The following is a 21,363-nucleotide window of genomic DNA, read 5'->3' as shown; positions in this document are numbered from 1 at the left end:
CAGTAATGCAATGAATTATAAGGACAAATTTGGCCATGAAATCAAATCTAGTCGTTCAATTCAAAGAGTTACTTTCCAAGACTGCTGATGCAACATTTACAAAATTCACGAATCAAATCACTGGTGCATCAAAGTTTGACAATGAAATACAGTTTGTTGAACATCAGATCGCTTCAAACTAAAGATTTAGCAGTAGCCGCGGAGGAGCTGCGACATTTTTTGTTATGAACTCAGCAACCCGATTTTAGAACGCTTATGTCGCTTAAGCGTCACGACAAATCCGTTCACTCGGCCGCTTTCAGTCCTGATGTTCGTGCTCCTGGCCCGGGATGAGCCAGCGGACGCTGTCGGTGCGGAGGATCCCGTAGGTGGTGAAGGCGGCGATGAAGAGCACCGAGAAGACGAGCAACCAGTCGATGCTCTTCACCGGCACGCCGGCCAGGGGGCCCAGGCGGTCGCCGGCCGTCACGTTCATCTCCGGCCCCGCCTCCAGTCCTTCACATTTTTATCGTGTCAATTAGTACGATTGTATATTTCCCAAAAATATATATATTTCATATTCACCCGTCTGGTTGGCGATGAAGGAGGCGAGCATGTCCAGGGTTCTCTCGGTGTGGTTGAAGCGAGCCATCGGTTTGGCTCCTTGGAAGAGGAGGATGTTGGGGACCGCCACTGTCCCGAATCGGGTCGACAGACTGGTGGAGACGGTTTTACTCTTGTTTGGATCGCTATTTAGCTGTAGTCTGCGCTTGACACGCCGCGTTCTCCTGGACATTTGCGGCGCGTCGGCGCGGCGTGCGCTCACCTGCTGTGCTGCGAGGCGTCCAGGGCCAGGAAGTGCACGGCGGGGAAGACCCGAGGCAAGGCGTTGAAATGGGGCGCCAGCCCGGCCGAGAACTTGCACCAAGCTGTGAAGAACAGCACCACGGAGCACTCGGTGCCGTTGGCGTTCAGGAACTCCATCAGGTCCTGACGGGTGAACACCGCCCTGACTCATTATGCAAGCAATGCAGCGACTGTTTGGGTCGTGTTGAATTATGCAAAATGCAGTTAGGCTAAAAATCTTTTCAAGAGGGTAAGAAAACATAACTGACGTACAGTAAAGCCTCGGTTTTCGAACAAATCGGTTTTCCGAAAAAAGTTTAGAGATTTTTCTGCATGTTATCGAACGAAAATCGGCATTTCGAACGCCCCCGACAAAACCCGGAAATAACGAATTGCGCGCGGCCAGACCAGCTGACCCACAACACGCTTTGATGTGAATTCCCACGCCGTCGAAAAAAACAAAAATAACATAATGCAGTTGACCCGCCCACGACAATTGGAACGCACTTCGAAAAAAACCCACTCCCAGCCTCGGGTACTCTACTACTAAAGCATACATTTTAAGGAAAAAAAAAAATACACATTTATCAAATTATTTTATTATATAAAGTATTTAAACTATACATTTATTTCTACTATCCAGTTTATTATCACGAAAAGCTTTAAAAAGCCCAATTTTTTTTAGGCTTGGAGCGCATTATTTCTTTTTCCATTCATCGTAATGGGAAACATCGATTCAGTTTTCAAACAAATCACTTCTCGAACCGTTTTCCGGAACGGATTGCGGTCGAGAACCGAGGCGTGGCTGTAATGCGGTTGCAAAAGTGTGCACACCCTCTGACAACTGAAGATGTGCCTGTGTTCAAAGTGAATCTCTCACGTTCAAGCTCAACAGACATTTAAATCGCCTTCAATTAACTGAATAAAGCTCGATGTTCTTGTAGCCATTCCTTGACATTTTTTTGTTGTTTTTTTTACCTCTTTCAACATGTCTCATGCACCCCAACATTGCAGTTAGTGTTAGCAGAAAACCTTCCAGCTCCTGCTTTAAAAATATAAATAAATAAAACGAGAAAAATAGAAGTAGAAAAACTGAACTTAGACCCCATTTTTAAGAGGGTGTGCAGAATTGTGCATCAACATCTCAGTTGTGGATTTTAACTCCCCCTCGAAATGATGTCATTTCCCCATTTGAATTACGCAGCGGTTACGGGAATAGTGGGATTTTTTTTTTTTTTTGGGGGGGGGGGGGGAATATCACACCTGGCGTTTGAACTGGGGTGTGTAGACTTTTGACATCAACTGTATCTACCTTAATGAAATGTGGTGAAGGGGTGTAACCTGCGATGCGTTGAGCACGTTGACGGCCAAGGCGTCCACGTCGCTGACGTTCCTCTGGTCGCAGTTGACCTTGAAGGTCTTGGCGGCCTCCGTGATTTTCTCCTCGGCGGCGGGAGCGTGGACCATGTCCAACATCACCTAAACCGCCGACCAATACGTTGTTCAGAACACGCCTTTAACATACAACCGACTCACACCTTCGCTTACCTGCTGGGACGTCTCCTCGCCGTCATCCTCGGCGACCAGAGCGGGACGCTCGCCGGCGTCGCGGTCGTCGCACGGCGGCGAGAAGCCCGCCTGGAAGTCCTCGACGTCCTTGGGGAAGAGAGACTCCATGTCGGACGGGTCGACGGGGGCCTCGGTGCCCATCACGGCGTCGGCGATCTCGGCGGTCTTGAACTGGCGCTTGAGCGGCTTCGGGTCCTCGGCCTCGGGGAACTCAGGGACGCCCTCGGAGCGTGACGTCACTCTCTCTTCTTCTTCGGACAGCAATAATTCATTGTGCTCTGGAGAAGAAAATATAAATGGACTGCTTTTGGGCAATCTTGCGGCAAAGGAATTATGTTGAAGTGAAGGTAGCAGCTTATCTTATCCTATTATTAATAATTTTTTAAGTTCTTTTCAGCCATCTTGTGTCATTTATGGGAATGACAAACTTTTTTTTGGGTGGATGTCAATTAGTTATGGTTTTATATCATTTATACCACAAATAACAGATTCAATCCCTTGCCTATTTGTGATTCATTATTTAAAAATGTACACTTTTTTTCCTTTTTCGAGCCTATATTCAGTAACAAGATTGAACCAAAACTCATCTTCAAGAAAGTATGTTAAAATTGATCAATCTCAACGGATAGACAATTTTTGTATACGGATGAGAAATAAAGGTTAGCCTGGTTGTTCAAGTAATTACAGGTTTGTTGTTTTTAATATCAAATCTGTAAGCTATTTTTAGAGGGTCATTTTGTATTTGTTTGAAATAATGCTCAAGTGTTTGGGGATTATCGTTTGTGATATATTTACAGTTTAATGTGTTAGGATAAGAAAATTTTAACATTATTAGGGGGTGTTAATTACTTAGTCAATTGTAAAAAAAAAAAATTTCCATAATTTACTGTTTTATGTCTGAAATAAAAGAATCGCTTTCCGCTATTATGAGCCAATTAATTGCCTTTTTAAAAGGATTAATTAACACAACCCTGTTTTGAGATATCATTCAAATTAGGGTTTACCATATCATATATTTGTAAAAAGAGATCGGTAGCCGCTGCTCCTAATAAGCCGAATGTTTTGCTATCAGGACGCCCGCTAAGCTAGCCGTAACTTACCGTCCGCTGTCACCGACAAAAAGCTCAACACAAAGATGAATCGTAAAATATAAAATGGTTTGAGAGTATTTAAAATAACCCCCAACATATTTTTCCCCCTAAAACAAAATATCAATTGCATACAGCAACCGTTAAGACATGTTTTAATCGGTTGACGTCCAGGTATAATGGAACGGAACAGAACAGAACTTCACAGACTGAATGACGGACAGTTTAAAATGAGACACCGGCATTCTGCTTCCGTTTGTTTCCTTTAAAAAGACAATCCATGCATTTAATATAATAATCTCAGATTTTAATAGGATTTCTTCGCAAAACACTCATTTTAAGTGCAATTATTCAAAGTTCTAAGAAAACTAGACTCATATATGTCAGAAATGCCTAGAATTAGAATCAATAACCATAGAATAACTGTAAAAAATATTTTACATTTTCTAGTCTCCATTTTACCAAACCCCTTTCAATGTAAGATCGAAGAAAAATGATCGAAGATAAAATTATTTTCCAAAACACAATTAATAAATATACATGAAAGGATATACAACCCCAAATTCTTATATTTAAACAGTCATAAGACAAATTAATATAACCGAAAATTAATAAAATGAAACATGAGATTATAAGAATTATTATATTATAATATATGTATATATATATAACACTTAAAATTAATCCTTACAAAATTGAAAAATATCAAATTATTCCAATTTTATATTACTTTAATCTATAAATACCTTTGAAAACAACTGGAAATAATTATTTTTTTAATGAAATGTTCTCAATATGCATACAAACCATAAACCAGAATGTATATATAATATATATATATATATATATATATATATATACATATACAGTACATGAAGTTTTTAATCCAACCTAGTTTGACTCTTATAATTCTTTAGTGATTTTTTTTTATTTGAACAAATAATTTTCTACCATGTAATATTCAATTTTTTAAAAATACAAGGACAGTGAATTGTTTTCGTTTTTTTCCCACTTTTGTTTTTTATTCTAGAACTCTTGGGACATTGCACAACAAACATGCAGGAGTAAAATGAACAATATCTATACAAAGATTTTTTTTTTTTTAACGTTACCATTCACACTTTACCTGGTCGACAGTATATACAGGTCTTGACGTGATACTGATGAAGGCAGCAAGAGGAAATAACTTCAAACCGAGCACAGTCTATTCATTTTCCATGCTTTGTGACATTTCAGTATGTAATCATGACCTTAATGACAAAACAGGCCCCCGTTTTTTGGCTTGCGTGTATTACATCGTGATACAAGAAAATGAACAGCTAATTTCTTGCAACTTCCAGACATTAAAAAAAAAAAGAAAAATTCTTGAATGACTTTTGTTGATTTTTTAATGCATGACAAGGACTTTTGACTATTGTATTTTCCAAACCATGGGGCGGACCACTTTTTGTATGTACCTGAATAAATTAATATATTGTGTGGGGGATCATTACCAGACTCACCCGCAATATGTAAATAACCACGATAAAGAGGCCACATCACAAACATTTACAAGTTTGACCCCTTCCGCATACTTTAAACACATTTAAACCTTTTCAAATGTTTTATAATACCTTGGAAATGTATTTTGAAAAAAAAAATGAAACGTACAGAAAATACTGTAAATTCATTTGTGTCCGTGAATGTGCATGTGCCTTTAAGAGGCGGGGCCTGGAAGGGTGCCGTGTGACATCAACGAGTCTACGTGTGAATGACTGGACGTGAGCTGCGGCAGACATCAGGACTCGCGCCGTCGCATTTGTGGTTTACTCTTGTCCCGGCTGAAAAGTGCATAGCGTAAAAATCCATGTACACGTTTCGCAATTTTGTTTTGGATAATTTTGGTGAGCTTGAAGGATAGAATTTAGGTAGCAATTGGCCTTTTGGAAAGCATCTTCTGAAAATATACCAGCTTCAGCTTTTAACTGTATTCAAATTTATTAAGATGCACTTGTACAGTATAAGTATTTGTGGGTTAAATTTGCAACGTGAAACAGGTTATTTATTACCTTTTTAAAAAAAACATTACTTAAATGTGGCTACATAACCATCACTTATATTTTGAAAAAACAATAAAAACTAATCTAGCGTGAACATTGTGTTTACATTTTTGTACCCTCAGTACGTGAAATTATGGTGGCTAAAAGTGAATATCACGCGCAGCTTCAACGGGATGATGCCACGCTTTAAGTGCTTTTTGCTATCTTTTTATTTTCTACGAAAAATAAACGCGCGGAAATGAAGCTCATGTGGCACGACGACGACATTGTCCATATTCTTTGGTCCAGGCGAGCCGCACAGACGCACGCACGCAGCGTACACGTTTATCAAAACACTGGTGTAATAATAACGCTAAAAATGTCTACCATCAAAAGGTATTACAGTACAATACGTAAGACAAGATTACTGCACCAAGATGAACACTTCTGGAGTGCGTACCAACACAAACGGGGCCAAATTGGAGAGCCTTTTTTGCTTTCTTATGTCATCGTGTCAGCTGTTTGACTTTTCAAAGCAACATAAAAAAAAAAAAAAAATGAACATGAACAATGACATCATAATCGACTACTGTATAATATTGCATGTATGCTTTTGGTAGAAAACTAGACGCCAAAAACAAGTCACCAGCGACTAGTCAGTTTCGAGCTTTCCAGAAGAGAATAAAATCGACTCGTCAGTTCAACGCTTTCAGCTTGCCTAAGTGGAGCGTTTAAAAAATAAAAAAACAGCTCATATTTGCGCATGCGCATGTGGTGGAACAGAGCTCTGGGAAAAAAACAAATTTAAAAAAATTAAATAAAAAAAATTCCAAAGGACTAGAAATAATAAAGTACAAGAATAAATTAATGAAATAATTTGCTATGTAACAATTTCAATCATACTGATAAAAAAAACATCCTTGCAGTCAAAGAAAGTAAGAATAAAAAAAAAAAATCTGAAAAACTGAATGACATTTTTTTTATTAACAATCAATTCATTCTTATAATACTCATAATAGGTTATTATAATAAAAAGTGAACTGAAAATGGATTGAAAAGAAAAAATACTTTCTATTATATAACATCCGTCCGTCCATTTACTGAGCCACTTATTCTCACGAGGGTCGCGGGAAGTGCTGGAGCCTATCCCAGCTGTCAACGGGCAGGGGGCGGGTGGGGTACACCCTGAACTGGTCGCCATCCAATCGCAGGGTACATTGAGACAAACAGTCGCAGTCGCAGCGAGGGGCAATTTAGAGTGTCCAATCAATGGCGCATGTTTTTTTTTTTTTTTTTGAGTGCCCGGAGAAAACCCACGCAGGCACGGGGAGGACATGCAAAGTCCACATAGGCGGGGGGCGGGATTTGGACCCCGGTCCTCAGAACTGTGAGGCCTACACTCTAAAACTGCGCTACCATGCCGCCTATTATATCACAGATTAGTAATAATAGTTACAAAACATGTTTTTCCAAATGAAAAAAATACAATTTAAATTCCTTTTAAGGTATAGAATTTTAAAAAAAAGTTTTTGTAACTTGTAGCCTTCTCACAACATTGCATCATCATCGCAACGACCAATTTTGAGTCATTCCAGATAAAGTCGCACATCAGAGAGGTGTAGCCAATCCCGTCTGATTTTGATTGACCGGATGACTGTTTACTGGCCAAACAGATAATAATAACAATAATAATAATAATAATAATCCGACATGTGCAAGCGGTGGTCCGTGGGGTTATAGTGACATTGATTATGATGTAACAGATTTATTAGTATTTCTACCACTATTTTGCTCGAGTAACACCTCCCGCATGCATTCTTGCATTGTTATTGGAAACACGTAAAAGGTATCGAAAACAAAATGCTACACGTCGGCACACCCGTTCAGTTCCTTCCTATCGCGTCACGCTAACTTAAATGTAAATTCTGTTGTTTGGGCCGCCTAAATTGTAGCCTGAAAAGCTGTCCGTGAATACCCACCTGTCATAAGGTGGTGCCAAAGTACTACTTTGTTTTCTGTCAAAATGAAGGTCCTCACTTCATTTCGGTGACAAAACAATGTTTTTTTTTTCCCATCAGAGAGGACTTTGGCCTGAGCACAAAAACATTGAATGAGTTTATCAGCAAATAATAGAGGATAGGCCACCGCCTCTACAAAAAAATAAATAATACAAATATATGGGGGAATACTGTATTATTATACAAACACACACACTGGACCAGAGAACCCCCCCACAACCTTCCTCCCAAAAAAAAAAAAAAAAAAAAAAAAAAGCTACATCCCATGTCCATGTAGCTAACTTCCAGTCACATCTTGCTACCTTAGTCAACATCTGAACGGGATTCCTCCCCCCTCCCAAAAAAAAAAGTTTCTGAGTGTCCTAAACTGTTGAATCCAACATTCGTGGCGGCACCACAAAGTCTTTTTTTCCCCCCAAGGAATAAGTTTAAAACGCCGTCTGAAGCGTGAGGAAATATTGTTTGTGAGATTATAGAAAAGGCTGATTTAAAAAACACAAAACAAAACAAAAAAAAAACCATCATCCCTCATTGGGACTAAAGGTGGGGTTACCTCCCTCTGCGGGGGTCTTGTCCTTGCTGGAGGGTTCGCAGAGTATCTCCTTGTGGGCCAACGGGTACGGGAAAGAAGCCCCGCTGCACGTGCCCCCGAATGCCAGTTTGTTGAGGCGGGAGAGGCCCTTGACGCTACCGGGGGGCCGCCCGGGGCTCACCTTGTAGCCCGCCGCCCTGGTGGTGCCCAGCGGCCGCCCGGGGCTCGTTTTGAAACCGGCGGCGCGGGTGGTGCCCAGCGGGCGCCCCGTGCTGGTCCGATATCCCGCCAACTTAGTGGTACCCAGGGGGCGCCCGCGACGCCCCGTCTTCCCGGCGCCTTTGCTCTTCTTCTTACAGTCGTTCGGTGCGGCCGACGGGTTGCCGCTTTTATCGGCCGGGAGCTTGGCGGAGCCGAGGGCTTCCTGTCGAGGGCATAGCATAGGCTTGAGCCCGGGGCCGGGCAGCGCCATGGGGGCCAGCGTCATCTGGAGGGATGGGGGCGGAGGCGCCGGAGGAGGCGGGTAGAACTTGTTGGGCTGCGACGGGCACAGGTCAAAGTGCGCAGCTGGGTGGTGGGCGTCCTCGGCCAAGCAAGACGGCCGCGCGTTCATGCAGAAGTCGCCGCTCGACACCTGGCGCATCATCTTCGGGGTGGGGGGTGAGGAGAGCTCGTTAGACGGGCACGACTCATTGACAATGTTTTCCTATTAAATCAATCAGGAACACTCAGATTGATTCATTTTGTTGTTCATTTTTGCTGCAAAATGAATGTTTTTTTTGTGACATTTAAAAAAAAATTCCTCAGCAGCCTATATGATCATGAGAAATATAGTATGACAAGACATACAATATAAATAGCAGGTACACTAAGTACTAAGCCAGTGAAATCAACCACATTAAACATTCAACTGTTTTTTTGTAAAAAAAAAAAAAAAAAGCTACATATAACGTATCTTTGCTTTTCTGTTGCCACGTCATTTTAGCCTTGTCAATAAATATTATTGTTCTAATATATATATTTTGGTGATGTGCAGTGAGAAATGTCTTTACGCAATAAAGGTTAGGAAATTAATTTGGAATCACCGATATCAAGATTAGGACAGCAAGGAAAAATTCGTCATTTTTAAATTTTCTGCGAGTATTTTTCACCTACTAGCAGACGTAGACATAATGGCCTTGTTTATAACTTTAGTAGCAACGTAAAAACAAGCATAGTGAGCGGGTTGAACGCAACTAATTTGTGTGTGGGTGACACTCATTCACAAAAATAAATATACAAATAATTCATACATCTTAATTGCGTGTACACCCCTCATCGGTCACGAACCTGGGATCTTTTTGTATGACGAAACCGCGAGTCGCGGACAATGGCTGTTTTTTTTTTTTTTTGTGGTTTTGTTTTGTTTTCTGCGTTAGCATCGATGCTAACATTTAAAAGCACGAAACAAGCCCCGTGTTAACAATAAGCACTTGCTTGAAGGCTGAGATTGTTACCTTTGCTTAATGGTCGGCTGGCGACGGCGCGGAAGGAGTCAGGGAGCTCCCCACACCCCCGCTCATAAAAAATAAAAAAAAAAGATCTTTCATCCCTCGGAGCGCAAACGGGTCAATTTTTTTTCCTTTCCTCGCTTTCTTGCTTCTCGGGGAGGGGGGGGGGTCACCACATCCCGCAGCCGACTTTTCATCAAACATCAAAACGCCAAATATACCCCGTAAAAATAAAGTTATTTTATGTTCCTTTTTTTAATCTTGTGGCTCCGCGGCTATGGATGAAAAACGCAGCCATTTTCCATAAAAAATTAATAGAGGCGCGAGCGCAGCCGACTGCGCGTGCGCGCAACTGTGCCCCTCGGAAGGAGTCTTCCCTGCTTTCTCGCCCCCCCTCCTTCCGTCATGTCGATGCCGATTTCGTTGCCAGAAAACGTCCATTCTGTCAAATATTAACAATTAGGAACACAGACTCAAAACTATTTCGTTCTCCTATCAGCCTATTTGTTATATTGTCACGGCAATCCTGGTTTCTATGACTTGTATTGAACCCACTGCAGCAACCCCACCACTGATGAATAATATACAAAGTGGACTATTAAATAATGTAAAACGCAGTCTGCAATGCAGCCACATATATTAATATAATTTAAAAAAAATCCTCACCCATATGATTTATTAAGGGTGGGTGGATTAAAAAGCACACTTCCACATCAAATGATTGTTTTTTTTTTATACAAAAAGGTGAAACTTGAAAAATCACGGATGGGTTCAGTGTCCTCATTTCTAACAAGAAGGTGTGTGTGAATATAAACAAAAATGAACAACATTGGAAAACCTGCAAAAACGGAGGCGGGTAAGAGAGCATTATGGGAAAACCAAATAAGATAAAAATTTTTAATGACAAGCACATCTTTACAACACTTTGTATCGTCCTTTGCTGGTCGGCTGGTAGGAGTTTTGCTGCAAAAGAGAGGAAGATTTTCATCTAAATAAAGTTTTGTTTTTAAAAAACAACTATTAATTAAAACCAAACTTACTAATCTGATGAGTTCTTCTTTGATAAGACGTGTAATCTCCGTTTTGGCTTTGGTCACAGCCAACTCGTTTGCACCTGGAAATAATCCACAATTATGAGTTAAAAAAAAAAAAAAAAAAAAAAAAAACACCTCATGTTGAAAGTAGGGCTGGGTCTTAAAAATAAAATGTTTGATTCAACATTGTTTTGGAATCAAAATCATCAAGTAATCTCCAAGCCTCTCTGACGGAAAAATACATACTTTCAATGGCTAAGTAGATCTTGCGCTCCCCTTCCTTGGGCTCCTTCCCGGGAGGGAAGTAGGTTCCTCTGATGGTGATGGCGGCTTCAGAGTACTCGCCGATCCTCTGCAGGGCTTCCTTGGATGTCACCTTCCACCTGGCCGTCTGCGGTAGAGCGCAATTGGGGGTGGGGGTCATATTTTGGAAAATAATGTCACATTTTAAAACAGGCTCATTTGGGGACATTTGAAAAGCATGTCGCACCAGCGAAATGTATTAAAAAAAAAAAAAGCGCCATTTAGGAATTCTCCATAAATTTGAGGAAGACGGCGGCATGCGTCCGACCTGCGGGAAGTCGTTGATCTCCAGCTCCTCCTCGTACCGCTTGACAGTCTCTGACTGCTCGGCCGCCTGCCGCTCCTCCTCCAGTTTCTCCACCGGGGTGTAGTTGAGCTTGGCGTTGATCTTCTCGGCCAGCTGCTCGGCGATGGTCTTGGCCGACACCGAGGGCGTCATAATGGTGCCACCGCGCAGGATAGCGTTGGTCGCCTGCTGCATCACGTCCTACCGGGGGTGGGGAAGGACCGTTCGTACTTGGGGAAAACCCCCAGCGAGATCGACCCGATCGCAACACCGTTCGGGCTGGTGTCACCAGATCACCGACTCGATAACAGCAACGTCGACTTCACAACATACCTGAGCTTCAGCTCCGAGATTCTTCTGTGCGTTAATCTTGAGTGCCAGTCGCTTGGCCATCTCCAGCTTCTGGATATTTCCGGCAGACGTGGGTCCCAGACCCGAGAGCCCACTCAGCGAGCCCGCAGAGGCGCCCGAGGAGCCGCCTCCGCCCGCCGCCGCTCCGGGCGCCGTCAGATCCTTGACGCGCTTCTTGGAGTTGAACATGCTTTCGATCTGCTCCTCAATCTGAAAGGAGCATCGAAATATGAGATATTGCAGAAACCGCAAGCAGAGTAAGAGACAATTTGTTGTTTAGCGAGGTACAGATTGTTAATAATAGCCTTGAGTATCCCACTTCAAAAAAAAAAAAAAAAAAATGGAGTTCCTCACATCAAGGGCCCCATCCTCGTCGTCGGAATCCTGCAGGCCAAGCGCCGCCTTCTGCAGCTTCTTCCTCTCGTTGGCGAGCGCGTGCTCGGTCTCGTCGAACTTGAAGCCTTTTCCCGAGAAGCCGCTGCTGCTCTTGATGGTCTTGCCCTCCTGGAATGACGACGGATGAATAAATGGCAAATACGGGGAGGGAACCCCCCCCCCATCTTACCGCTTTCTGCTGGTCTTTGAAGGAGGCCCAAAGCTGTTCCAAGTCGGCCGGGACGGGAGATCCGGAAAGCTCCAGGGCTTTGATGATGTCGCCGGCGTATCGGACCTGGTCCTCGGTGATAAAGGTGTAGGCATATCCCTAAAATGAATGAGACCAAAATCCGCTATAATCCAAGACAATTACACAGAATCCAAAAGTGTACAGTGAAGCGAAAAGACAACTTTTCGTCGCAGTCCTTTTGCCTGATGCTATTGGGAATCCTAAAATAACACGCGGAATAAATAAATAAAAATGAAAGAGCATAAAACTTACAATAAAATTCTTTATGATTAGTACATGCATACATTAGTTCATGGACTCTGTAAAGAAAAAAACTGTAAAATTTTACATTTTTCCACACGCTTTCAACCCTGCGGCTTACGCGGTGATGCTGTTCATTTGTGCATTTTTTCCTAACAGCCGCAAGGGGGCACTCGAGCGGAAAAGGTAAGAGTGAAACCGGTGGAATATATGTGCCGAGGAAGTGACTTTTACAGGTATGTGTTTTTTTTTTTTTTTTTTTTTTTTTTAAATCGGCCCTGTTAGCGCTGCGCTAAAGTAGTGCTTTGCCAGCATCTTGTGGCACGTGCAAACGGCTTGAGCCCCATCTCCGGCAAATGACAAGAGACGACGTTATTACTGGGAACGAACCTTGTTGCCCGCTCGGCCCGTGCGTCCGGCCCTGTGCACGTAGTCCTCGTAGTGGTTGGGGCAGTTGTAGTTGACCACCAGGATGAGTTGCTTGACGTCCAGGCCTCGCGCAGCCACCGACGTGGCCACCATCAGGCGGCAGGCCCCGTTCTTGAAGTCGTTGATGATGCTGTCTCGGTCGTACTGGTCAATACCTGCAAATGAAGCCGAAGCATTGGAATCAAATCAGGAGTGGTGAGAAGGGAGCTTTGCAGAGGCGGTTCCGGTACCTCCGTGAAGCGACATGCAGGGGTACGAGGCCTTCATGAGGTCTTTGAGGAGACCGTCGGCGTGCTCCTGCTTGTCCACGAAGATGATAACTGAGCCCTTCTCCTGATAGTGGCCAAGGATCTCAAGCAGCTTCAGGAACTTTTTGTCCTCCTCAATCACCAGCTGCAGGAACAAAACATCAATTTATCAACTGCAGCAGACTTTCGGGTCACTCAATAAGTGATTCACGTGAATGTAGATGTCAAACTCATTTTTTGTCGTGGGCCACATTGTAGAGGGCCGCGCTGACCATATCAATCCATTAAAAATCTTGAACCGTCTCATCATATTTACAAATGAAATTTATGAACTAGTTTTGGAATCAGAAATCAAGGGTAATCAGTTTTTTTTTTTAACCGCTGTTCATGTTTGGTAGGACAAAATTGCTCATCTCAATGTGACTTATGATATACGACAATTTTGGTGCATGAAAGCTGACAGACGATTTGCCTTCGCGGACCACGTAAAATCATGTGGCGGGCTACAGGACTTTGGTTAGAGACCCGTGTACTACAGAATCCCCATTTATTTTTATTTTTACAAGTTTTTAATAAAAGTACAAACCAACCAAGTCCCCCACCCTTTCGGGCTTGGCTCACCGCAGAAACTCACCACATGTTGCTCCACGTCGGAGCAGACCACGCTGCGTCCGCCCACCTGGATCTCCAGGGGCTTGACCAGGATCCTCCGAGCCAGTGCCTCCATGGCTCTGGGGAAGGTGGCGGAGAACATCACCGTCTGCCGGTCCGGACGAACGTTGTCCACAATGCGCATGACCTTGGCGGAGGAACCACGGCGTCACATTGGAAATCGAGCATAAAAGATTTGCATTCGGGTCTGTAGCGTGCCCACCTGCGGCTCGAAGCCCATGTCGAACATCCTGTCTGCCTCGTCCAGCACCACGTACGTCGCTCTGCGGAGGTTGGTGACGCGACCTGCACGTCAAGGTAGAAGACGCATCGGTCAAGTCTGAACAGCCAAGCAGCGAAGCTCATTAATACTGTTCAAGATCGATATGCACATAACATTGCACTGTGGATGACTTTAAGGTGGCTAGTTTTAAAACTGTAACGTGTGGCTCATATTTGGCTATCTCAGGTCTTGCGTACCATCTTGGTGATGGACCTGTAAAAGTCAGAAAACAGCCTCAAGATACAAAACAAGAGATGGAGCCAGCCCCATTCAAGCATTATCTGACCGTACGCCTTTTCACCTAAAGAAGGGGAAAAAACATATTGCAGATTACCTCGCATGTGTGGAAGCCACAGAACCGCCTGCAAACCGCTTGTGCTCAATACACTTTTGAAAAATATGCACATTCATGTGTAAACATTTTGCAATACAGTAGGGCTGCACTTCAATATTTCCAGAATGGATTCATCTACGGATTCTCCCGTCAATTAGTTGAGTAATCGGATCAAAATTGATTTTGCAACGTTGAAAGGAACAATAGCAATGTGAAATATGCACATTGGGCGCAGGTTTTATTTTTGTCCACTTGGAGCAACCAGCCTCATGTTCTGAACTGTAGCATCTGGGACTTTGGATGTAATTTCAAAAACTGGGGCCTGTGCGATGGCGAACGAGAATGAAAAGTTCTACCTCTTGAGTGTCAGTAGATAAATGTTTATTCTGTGATAATATTCAAATGAATTGAATCGCTGCAGCCCTACAATACAGCGACACTCATGAAAGTGGTTTTACATCGCTGGCTGTCAAAAGGCACCGGGTCCACCTACCTGCCTTTGCCCCGATCTTCGGGAAACATCACAGGCTTGTTGAGACCACTCATCTCAAAAGGTGTTCAAACAGTTTAGTAAGGAGGTGCCGACTTCATCAAATATAATATGCAAGATGACCAATCAGAAAGGCATACAAGGGGTTTAGTGTGTGCGCTTGTTCCATCATTCCCGCGAATATGGTCGCGTTTGGTGCAATCGCCGTATTTCCTCTTATGACTGCAACTACAAGGCTTTAATTGGAAGTGAGATTATTTGTACAAATTCATTTTTATAATGAATTGCACTTATATCCACAACTTTGTGACATTTATTCCCAAATAACAACATAGAACATAGCATAACATACGTTATGATAAAACATATTGTAAATGTACTAAAAATGACCCCCAAAACAAAACAAGTGATTAGAAAAAAAAGTAAATATATAATACAGTATAAAATATAATGTGTGCAAATATAATATAGCCTATATAAAGCATGGATATTCAAATACTGTTTTTCTTTTTGAAAACTTTTTCTATATTTTTATTAAATAAAAAAAAGATACGTACTTCCTTTTAATTGAACACTGTTATCATAAATGATATACCGTTTGTAGTAATAAAAATGAAATTCACCTTTAACAGCTAATAAAAGCATTGTAATAATAATTTGGACTGTATATCAATAATTTATACTGTGGCCATCATGAAATTATCCAAAAAGTAATGAAAGATGCCACACCCGCGGATTATTTGAGGCACAGCGTCCATTAAAGTTGACACCACGATGTGAGGAAATACACCTGTAACATCTGGTCTTGTCTTTTTTGGGGGGGAAATAAAATGTACTTTTTTTTTTTTTTTTTGAGCATCTACTGACAAAACAGGCGATACTTTTCCCCGTAAACGACAAACAAAGTCGCCACACTAGACCTGGCTCCCGATCAACCATCAAAGCGTGGGCACACTCACCGCTGTTGGCACCCAACATGTCGATCATTCTCCCCGGCGTGCACACGATGATCTCCGCCCCTCGCTTCAGCTCCGCAATCTAGCAGGAAAGGTACCGCCAACTCATTCATGACTGCGGATCAGTTTGTTTGTAGCGCGATCGTAGCCCGGACGTTTACCTGTTCACTGATACCCGTTCCCCCGTACACGCACACCACCCTGAGTCCCAGCGATTTGGAGAACTTCTTGCACTCTTTGGTGATCTGCAGGGCCAGCTCTCTGGTGGGTGTCATGATTACGGCTAAAGGAAAACAACCACACACAAGGCTTCTTTCCACCATTTTCCATCCCACTTGGCCTTTTTTGGGGGTAAAACTGTAAAAACTTACAAATGGGTCCCTCGGACTCCTCCAGTGGCCTCTGGTCCATGATGTGTCTGAACATGGGCAGGAGGAAGGCGATGGTTTTGCCACTGCCCGTCTTGGCGATGCCGATGAGGTCTCTGCCTGACATGATGGCGGGGATGGCCTGTGCCTGGATGGGGGTGGGCTTCTCGTAGCTCTGCCTGTAATGATGATAGGCACCCTTCCGTTACAATTTTTACAAATATTTTTCATCATTAATGTCTTTTTAATCGGGTTTGCAAGACAACGTGGGTTGAAAACGTTCAGAAAGTCTGTTTTCAAGCAAGTCGAGTTATTTCCCCTGCTCGTTGGGATGGACAGATTTCTCATTATAAGAAAGGTACAGGGCGGCACGGTGGATCAGCTGGTAAACCGTTGGCCTCACAGTTCTGAGGTCCCTCGTTCAATCCCAGACCCGCCTGTGTGGAGTTTGCATGTTCTCCCCGTCCCTCCGTGGGTTTTCTCCGGGCACTCCGGCTTCCTCCCACATCACAAAAACACGCAACATTAATTGGACACTCTAAATTGCCCCTAGGTGTGATTGTGAGTGCGGCTGTCTGTCTCCATGTGCCCTGCGATTGTCTGGCGACCAGTTCGGGGTGTACTCTGTCTCCTGCCCTCGACAGCTGGGATAGGCTCCAGCACTCCCGGCGACTCATGAGGATGAGCGGCAAAGAAAATGGACGGATGGTACACTACTGCTAACAAGTATTTTTACACTGTGCCCCACTTTAAGATCAAACAAATGTAAATGTCAGACAAATACAAATGAGCTTCTAATGCTTCTTTGAAATGGCGATTTTAGTTATTAAAGAAACACACTTCAAAGTTACCTGCCCTGCGCGGAGGGAAAAAAAAAAAAAAAAAAAAAGACTTCCCTTTGTTAAAGCTTGAATAAATCGTGGCTAATCAGAATTTTTGCTTCATTTCCACCGATCGCACCCCAGGGTTATTGCGCCCAGACCGGTTCAAATCAAGAACGTATTCAGTCCTGACAGAATCAAGTCGGTCTATCGTCGTGAAGCGGAACCGACCAAGTGGTTGGGCCACAACCCACAAAAGAGTGGAGGAGAGGGAAAGGAAGGTACAATGTTTTAAGAAGCGAGTAACATTCCATTAACATAACTTCAGCTACATTTCTTACCACAAAATTGCGTGCAACTTCACCCCCAATACACACACACACAATATTTATATATTAAAATTTTTGGCTATTAAATGTGCACAAGTACATTTTTGCACCATCCACTTACCAGAGGCTGAATCAATTAAAAGGACTCGCTAAAATGATATTGATCAATAATCTTCCCCACGCTTAACGTTAGAGTATCGATTAATAAGATTGTCTATACTCACTTCTTGAGGGCATTGAGGATCTTCATGGACACGCCACACTGCACCCAAGTCTTGATGGGCTTGGGGCAGCCTTTCCCCTTCACCGTTATTCCCTCCATTTCCATCCGGTAGGCGTTCACTTCTGGAACGGATCGCCAACGTGTTAGAACGGAGAAACGCGTTTTTTTTCCTTCTTCCAAAACTTAAAATGTACATTGCGCGACAAACAGACCCTCAACAGACATCCTGGCCAGATCAGGCACCTCCACGTAGAAGTTCTTGCGATAGGGCTCGTACTCGATCTTTTCGTGGTCGACGGGCTCCAGGATCTTCCTCTGCTTGGTCTGGAAGCCCGTCAGCGCCGTCTGCAAGTCTACTTCCTCCTCTTCCGACGAGTACTGCGTGACACGTTGGAAGGATTCGTCATCTTAATTTTATCTCCACACAAAAATTGCCAAACAGAAGACATCACTTTACCTCCATTGCATCTTGGTCATTCTCCATCAGCTCACCCTTCTTCTTGTGAGTGTGAGGCCCTTTTTTGGTTTTAACCACTGTCACGACTTTGGTTACGGTTGCTCCCTTCTGTCGACAGTGACGAAGAAACAAAAATATAGCAGCAACCAGCGATAAGAAAACCCTCGCATCCCATCTTTGACTACATTTGAAGGTGTCGGCAAAAAAAAAAGGAAAGAATGTTGGTGAATTTCCTAGGAGGAGTGTGATGAACAGAATTAACCTAAAATGGGCAACTTCCTCTTCAATTTGGTACGCGGCTCTGACTTTTTCCATGCGTTCTGTTATGATATGCATTTTGAGTTGATGTCAACTGGCAAAATTGATGTCAGGAGCTGAATTGTACCAACTTCCCGGGCGGGGGGGGGGAACGACGTGAGCTCAAAAAGGTTTTCCTACCTTGTCGTTTCCTTTCACGCCTCCCATGTTGAACTTCTTCACCTCCTGCTTCACCTCCTCCATGTAGGCATCCAACGGGTCGACGTCGTCTTCGTCGTCCTTCTTCTCAGCGGGCGCGGCGCTTGTGTCCTTCTCGCCCTCTTCCATCTTCTCCTCTTCGGCCTCCCCCTCATTGGCCTCCACTTTGCCTTCGCCGTCCTCGTCGTCGTCATCCGCCTCCATCGGGACAGGCGTGTCCTCGTCGTCGTCTGTAAGGGGGGGGCGCCCGTGTTACGATCCGACAAAGTGTTGAGTACGCGTTTTGCGTTGGGTCCGCTCACCGTCGTCGTCCTCCAGACTCCACTTCTTGCCCTGCTTCATCTCCTCCAGCTCCTTCTTGATCTCGCCAATGTTCTCGATGGCCTTCTTCCGCTGCTCTTCGCGCCACTTCTCTACACGTTCCTTCCGCTTCCTCATCTCCTCCTCCAGCTTGTTCTGGTCAAAGTCCTGCTGCTGGAGGCACATGTCAAAACCAGGATGTCCACCTTAGCATTGAGGGCTGTAGCAATCGAATATTTTTCATTTATTAAACTGATTATCTCATCAATTAATTGAGTAACATAGTAAAACAATTTTTTCCTTAATTAGATATAATAACACGCATGTGAGGTGCAAGCATTAATTTTGTCCACTTGCCTGTTAAGACAAAGTTTCTCTACACCACAGTGCAGTACAAGAACAATTTTGGAGCCTGAGTCCGTTTTATTTATCTTGAATTCATATGTTCGACCATTTAAGTTGTAATGTCATTATATCAGTGGCATCAAAAAAAACAATACTAGTGTTTATCTTGATAGTTTGGGGGGGGGGGATATAACATGCTCATAAATGTATTGTGACAGGCCTAACTCAAGCATTAGAGACAATTACACTTTTTGTCCCTTACATCCTATGTAATCAGATTGTCCTGTATTTCATTGACATTTTTGTAAGGAATAAGTGAATTAGAACATAAATCTGATTCTAATTTTCTTTAGTACAACACCTTACATCTTCAACTTTCTCCTCTTCCTTCTCCTCCTTAACCTTCTTCTTCTCAGGTACAACATCAAGGTTTTCCCTCTCTTTACTTTTTGACCTGCACAGAAGAAGAAGAAAAAAAACCACTCCACTAAATTCAAGTTCATTGGCATGCTATAGCAACATTTGAGATGAGGACAGGGGCTGACTTTTCATCAGTTTTCTTGCTCTTTACGGGGCTGGCCGAGCGGGACCTCCTGCCTCGGCCCCTGCTGCCCGACCGCTTCCGTTCTCGGCTTCTCGACCTTCTCCTCTCCCTGCTCCTGGAGCGTCTATGGAGAAGAAAAACTTTCATTAAAAGACAACGTGTAACAGAAAAGTGACTTCCACATCTTTTCGATCCAAAGGGAAGGATCTGTGGAAAGCCTGCACACACATCAAGTCTGAAATTAACCAAGTAAATCTCTTGCAAATTGCCTATACACAAATCCGTCTGATTGAGCAAATGTTCGGTGATGTTTACACTGCATGCGCCACACGCACTGGTCGGACATTCTGTGAATGTATACATTGATAAGACGTGCATTATTTTATAATTAGATCAAATTATGAATGGACTGCTGGCTGGAAAATGTAAACGTCTCTCATGCAGAGGTGGTCTTTTTTTTTTTGTTTTTTACGTGACTCACCTGACCCGCTTTCTGTCTCGAGAGCGAGACCGGGACCTACGCCGATCCCGGCTTCTAGAGCGGTCCCTCCGGCTTCGATCCCGGTCATCTTTCTTGGAGCGTTTGTCCGGGGAGCGACTCCTCGAGCGGCTGCCGGAGCGCCGAGGCGAAGCCGATCGCTTCCTGTAATGTCTGAAGAACAACATAGTATCAATTTTATGGCTGAAATGTGGGTGGGAAATCGACGTGAATACGGGAACGAAACTCGTCCGGCAATGTTTTGGTGACGTACCAGTACAACAGCGTAGTTAGCATGCTAACGTTAGCATGTAAATGATCTCGTTTAAGAGCACCGTCGAACTATAATAAGTCACTTGAAAAAATAGATATTGATGAACAAAAACGCGTTTGTACGTACCGCGACTCTCGACCCATTTATAACAAGACGAAGGTGAGTCGTGAAAAAAAAGTCCAATGAGTTTCCAACTAGTTCTTGACGTCGGTGTGGCGCTTAAACGGAGAACGCTTGCTTCTGTTTAAGACACTTACGTCACAAGAAAGCGACACTTGCTGTGGAAATGTGGCTGCACCAGCTGTGAGAGCGCCACCAAGCGGCGGGAGGTTTCAACGAACACGAATGATGGATTGTTGTCCTTAAAAAGTCACACTAAAATGTTTTTTTTAAATGTACGAGACCATCTTAACGATTACGGATTCATTTAAAAATAAGGTGAGTGAAGCATTTTACATTCACATTCTGCATTTATTTATGATTACATCAATAATGAACAAATAACTATTTTAATGAAATACCAAATATTTAAATATTAAAATCAAAATTCTCTTTCTTCGGATTTATTCAGCCATATTTTAAATAATGTTAAATTATGGTAAATATTAGAATAAATCATTATATGGATGTTTTATGATCATAAAACATTTTCCTCCCAGACACTTATCTTCACGAGGGTCACGGGAGTGCTGGAGTCTATCCAAGCTGTCATCACGCAGGAGGCTGGCCACACCCTGAACTGTTTGCCAGGCAATCGCAGGGCACATGGAGACAGACAAGAGTCACACTCGCAATCACACTTAGGGGCAATTTAGAGACTTTAGAGGAAACCGAAGTGCCCGGAGAAAAGCCACACAGGCACGGGGAGAACATGCAAACCCCCATCCTCAGAACTGCGAGCCAATGATCTAAAAAAAATAAAATGAAAAAAAAACATGCATAAAAGACTTTTACTAAAAAGTGTCCAGCAACAATTTATTAAAAAAGTTTTTTTTCCA

The 21,363-nt window shown here is 43.3% G+C and overlaps 3 protein-coding genes across 4 annotated transcripts; all 3 read right to left on the bottom strand.

Moving 5' to 3' along the window:
• Positions 1 to 41: 41 nt before the first annotated feature.
• Positions 42 to 3,711, bottom strand: txndc15 (thioredoxin domain containing 15). Its single transcript, XM_061803388.1, has 6 exons — positions 3,495 to 3,711; positions 2,374 to 2,672; positions 2,167 to 2,304; positions 806 to 969; positions 565 to 695; positions 42 to 495 (listed from the first exon to the last, which is right to left on the bottom strand). The coding sequence occupies exons 1-6, from the start codon at positions 3,613 to 3,615 to the stop codon at positions 299 to 301; spliced, it is 1,050 nt and encodes a 349-aa protein (XP_061659372.1). The 5' UTR covers positions 3,616 to 3,711; the 3' UTR covers positions 42 to 298.
• An 897-nt stretch (positions 3,712 to 4,608) lies between these two features.
• Positions 4,609 to 10,043, bottom strand: c18h5orf24 (chromosome 18 C5orf24 homolog). Its single transcript, XM_061803389.1, has 2 exons — positions 9,547 to 10,043; positions 4,609 to 8,696 (listed from the first exon to the last, which is right to left on the bottom strand). Exon 2 carries the CDS (start codon positions 8,694 to 8,696, stop codon positions 8,040 to 8,042), a length of 657 nt encoding a protein of 218 aa, XP_061659373.1. The 5' UTR covers positions 9,547 to 10,043; the 3' UTR covers positions 4,609 to 8,039.
• Positions 10,044 to 10,423: 380 nt separating this feature from the next.
• ddx46 (DEAD (Asp-Glu-Ala-Asp) box polypeptide 46) lies at positions 10,424 to 20,641 on the bottom strand. 2 transcript variants are annotated; one of them, XM_061803939.1, is made up of 23 exons: positions 20,492 to 20,641; positions 20,095 to 20,265; positions 19,615 to 19,737; positions 19,436 to 19,523; positions 18,727 to 18,898; positions 18,407 to 18,654; positions 17,969 to 18,076; positions 17,724 to 17,889; positions 17,513 to 17,633; positions 16,142 to 16,317; positions 15,932 to 16,053; positions 15,774 to 15,852; positions 13,931 to 14,013; positions 13,691 to 13,855; positions 13,039 to 13,201; positions 12,770 to 12,963; positions 12,080 to 12,217; positions 11,869 to 12,018; positions 11,497 to 11,724; positions 11,146 to 11,364; positions 10,821 to 10,965; positions 10,581 to 10,654; positions 10,424 to 10,503 (listed from the first exon to the last, which is right to left on the bottom strand). In XM_061803939.1, exons 1-23 carry the CDS (start codon positions 20,506 to 20,508, stop codon positions 10,456 to 10,458), a joined length of 3,198 nt encoding a protein of 1,065 aa, XP_061659923.1. In that variant the 5' UTR covers positions 20,509 to 20,641; the 3' UTR covers positions 10,424 to 10,455. The 2 variants fall into 2 exon arrangements, with proteins under 2 accessions (XP_061659923.1, XP_061659924.1); XM_061803940.1 differs by having other exon boundaries at positions 18,727 to 18,895.
• Positions 20,642 to 21,363: the final 722 nt, after the last annotated feature.

The sequence above is a fragment of the Syngnathoides biaculeatus genome, chromosome 18, assembly GCF_019802595.1.
Source record: "Syngnathoides biaculeatus isolate LvHL_M chromosome 18, ASM1980259v1, whole genome shotgun sequence".
NCBI lineage: Eukaryota > Metazoa > Chordata > Actinopteri > Syngnathiformes > Syngnathidae > Syngnathoides > Syngnathoides biaculeatus.
Note: the sequence above shows the minus strand (reverse complement) of the source record. Positions and strands in the feature narration are given on the sequence as shown.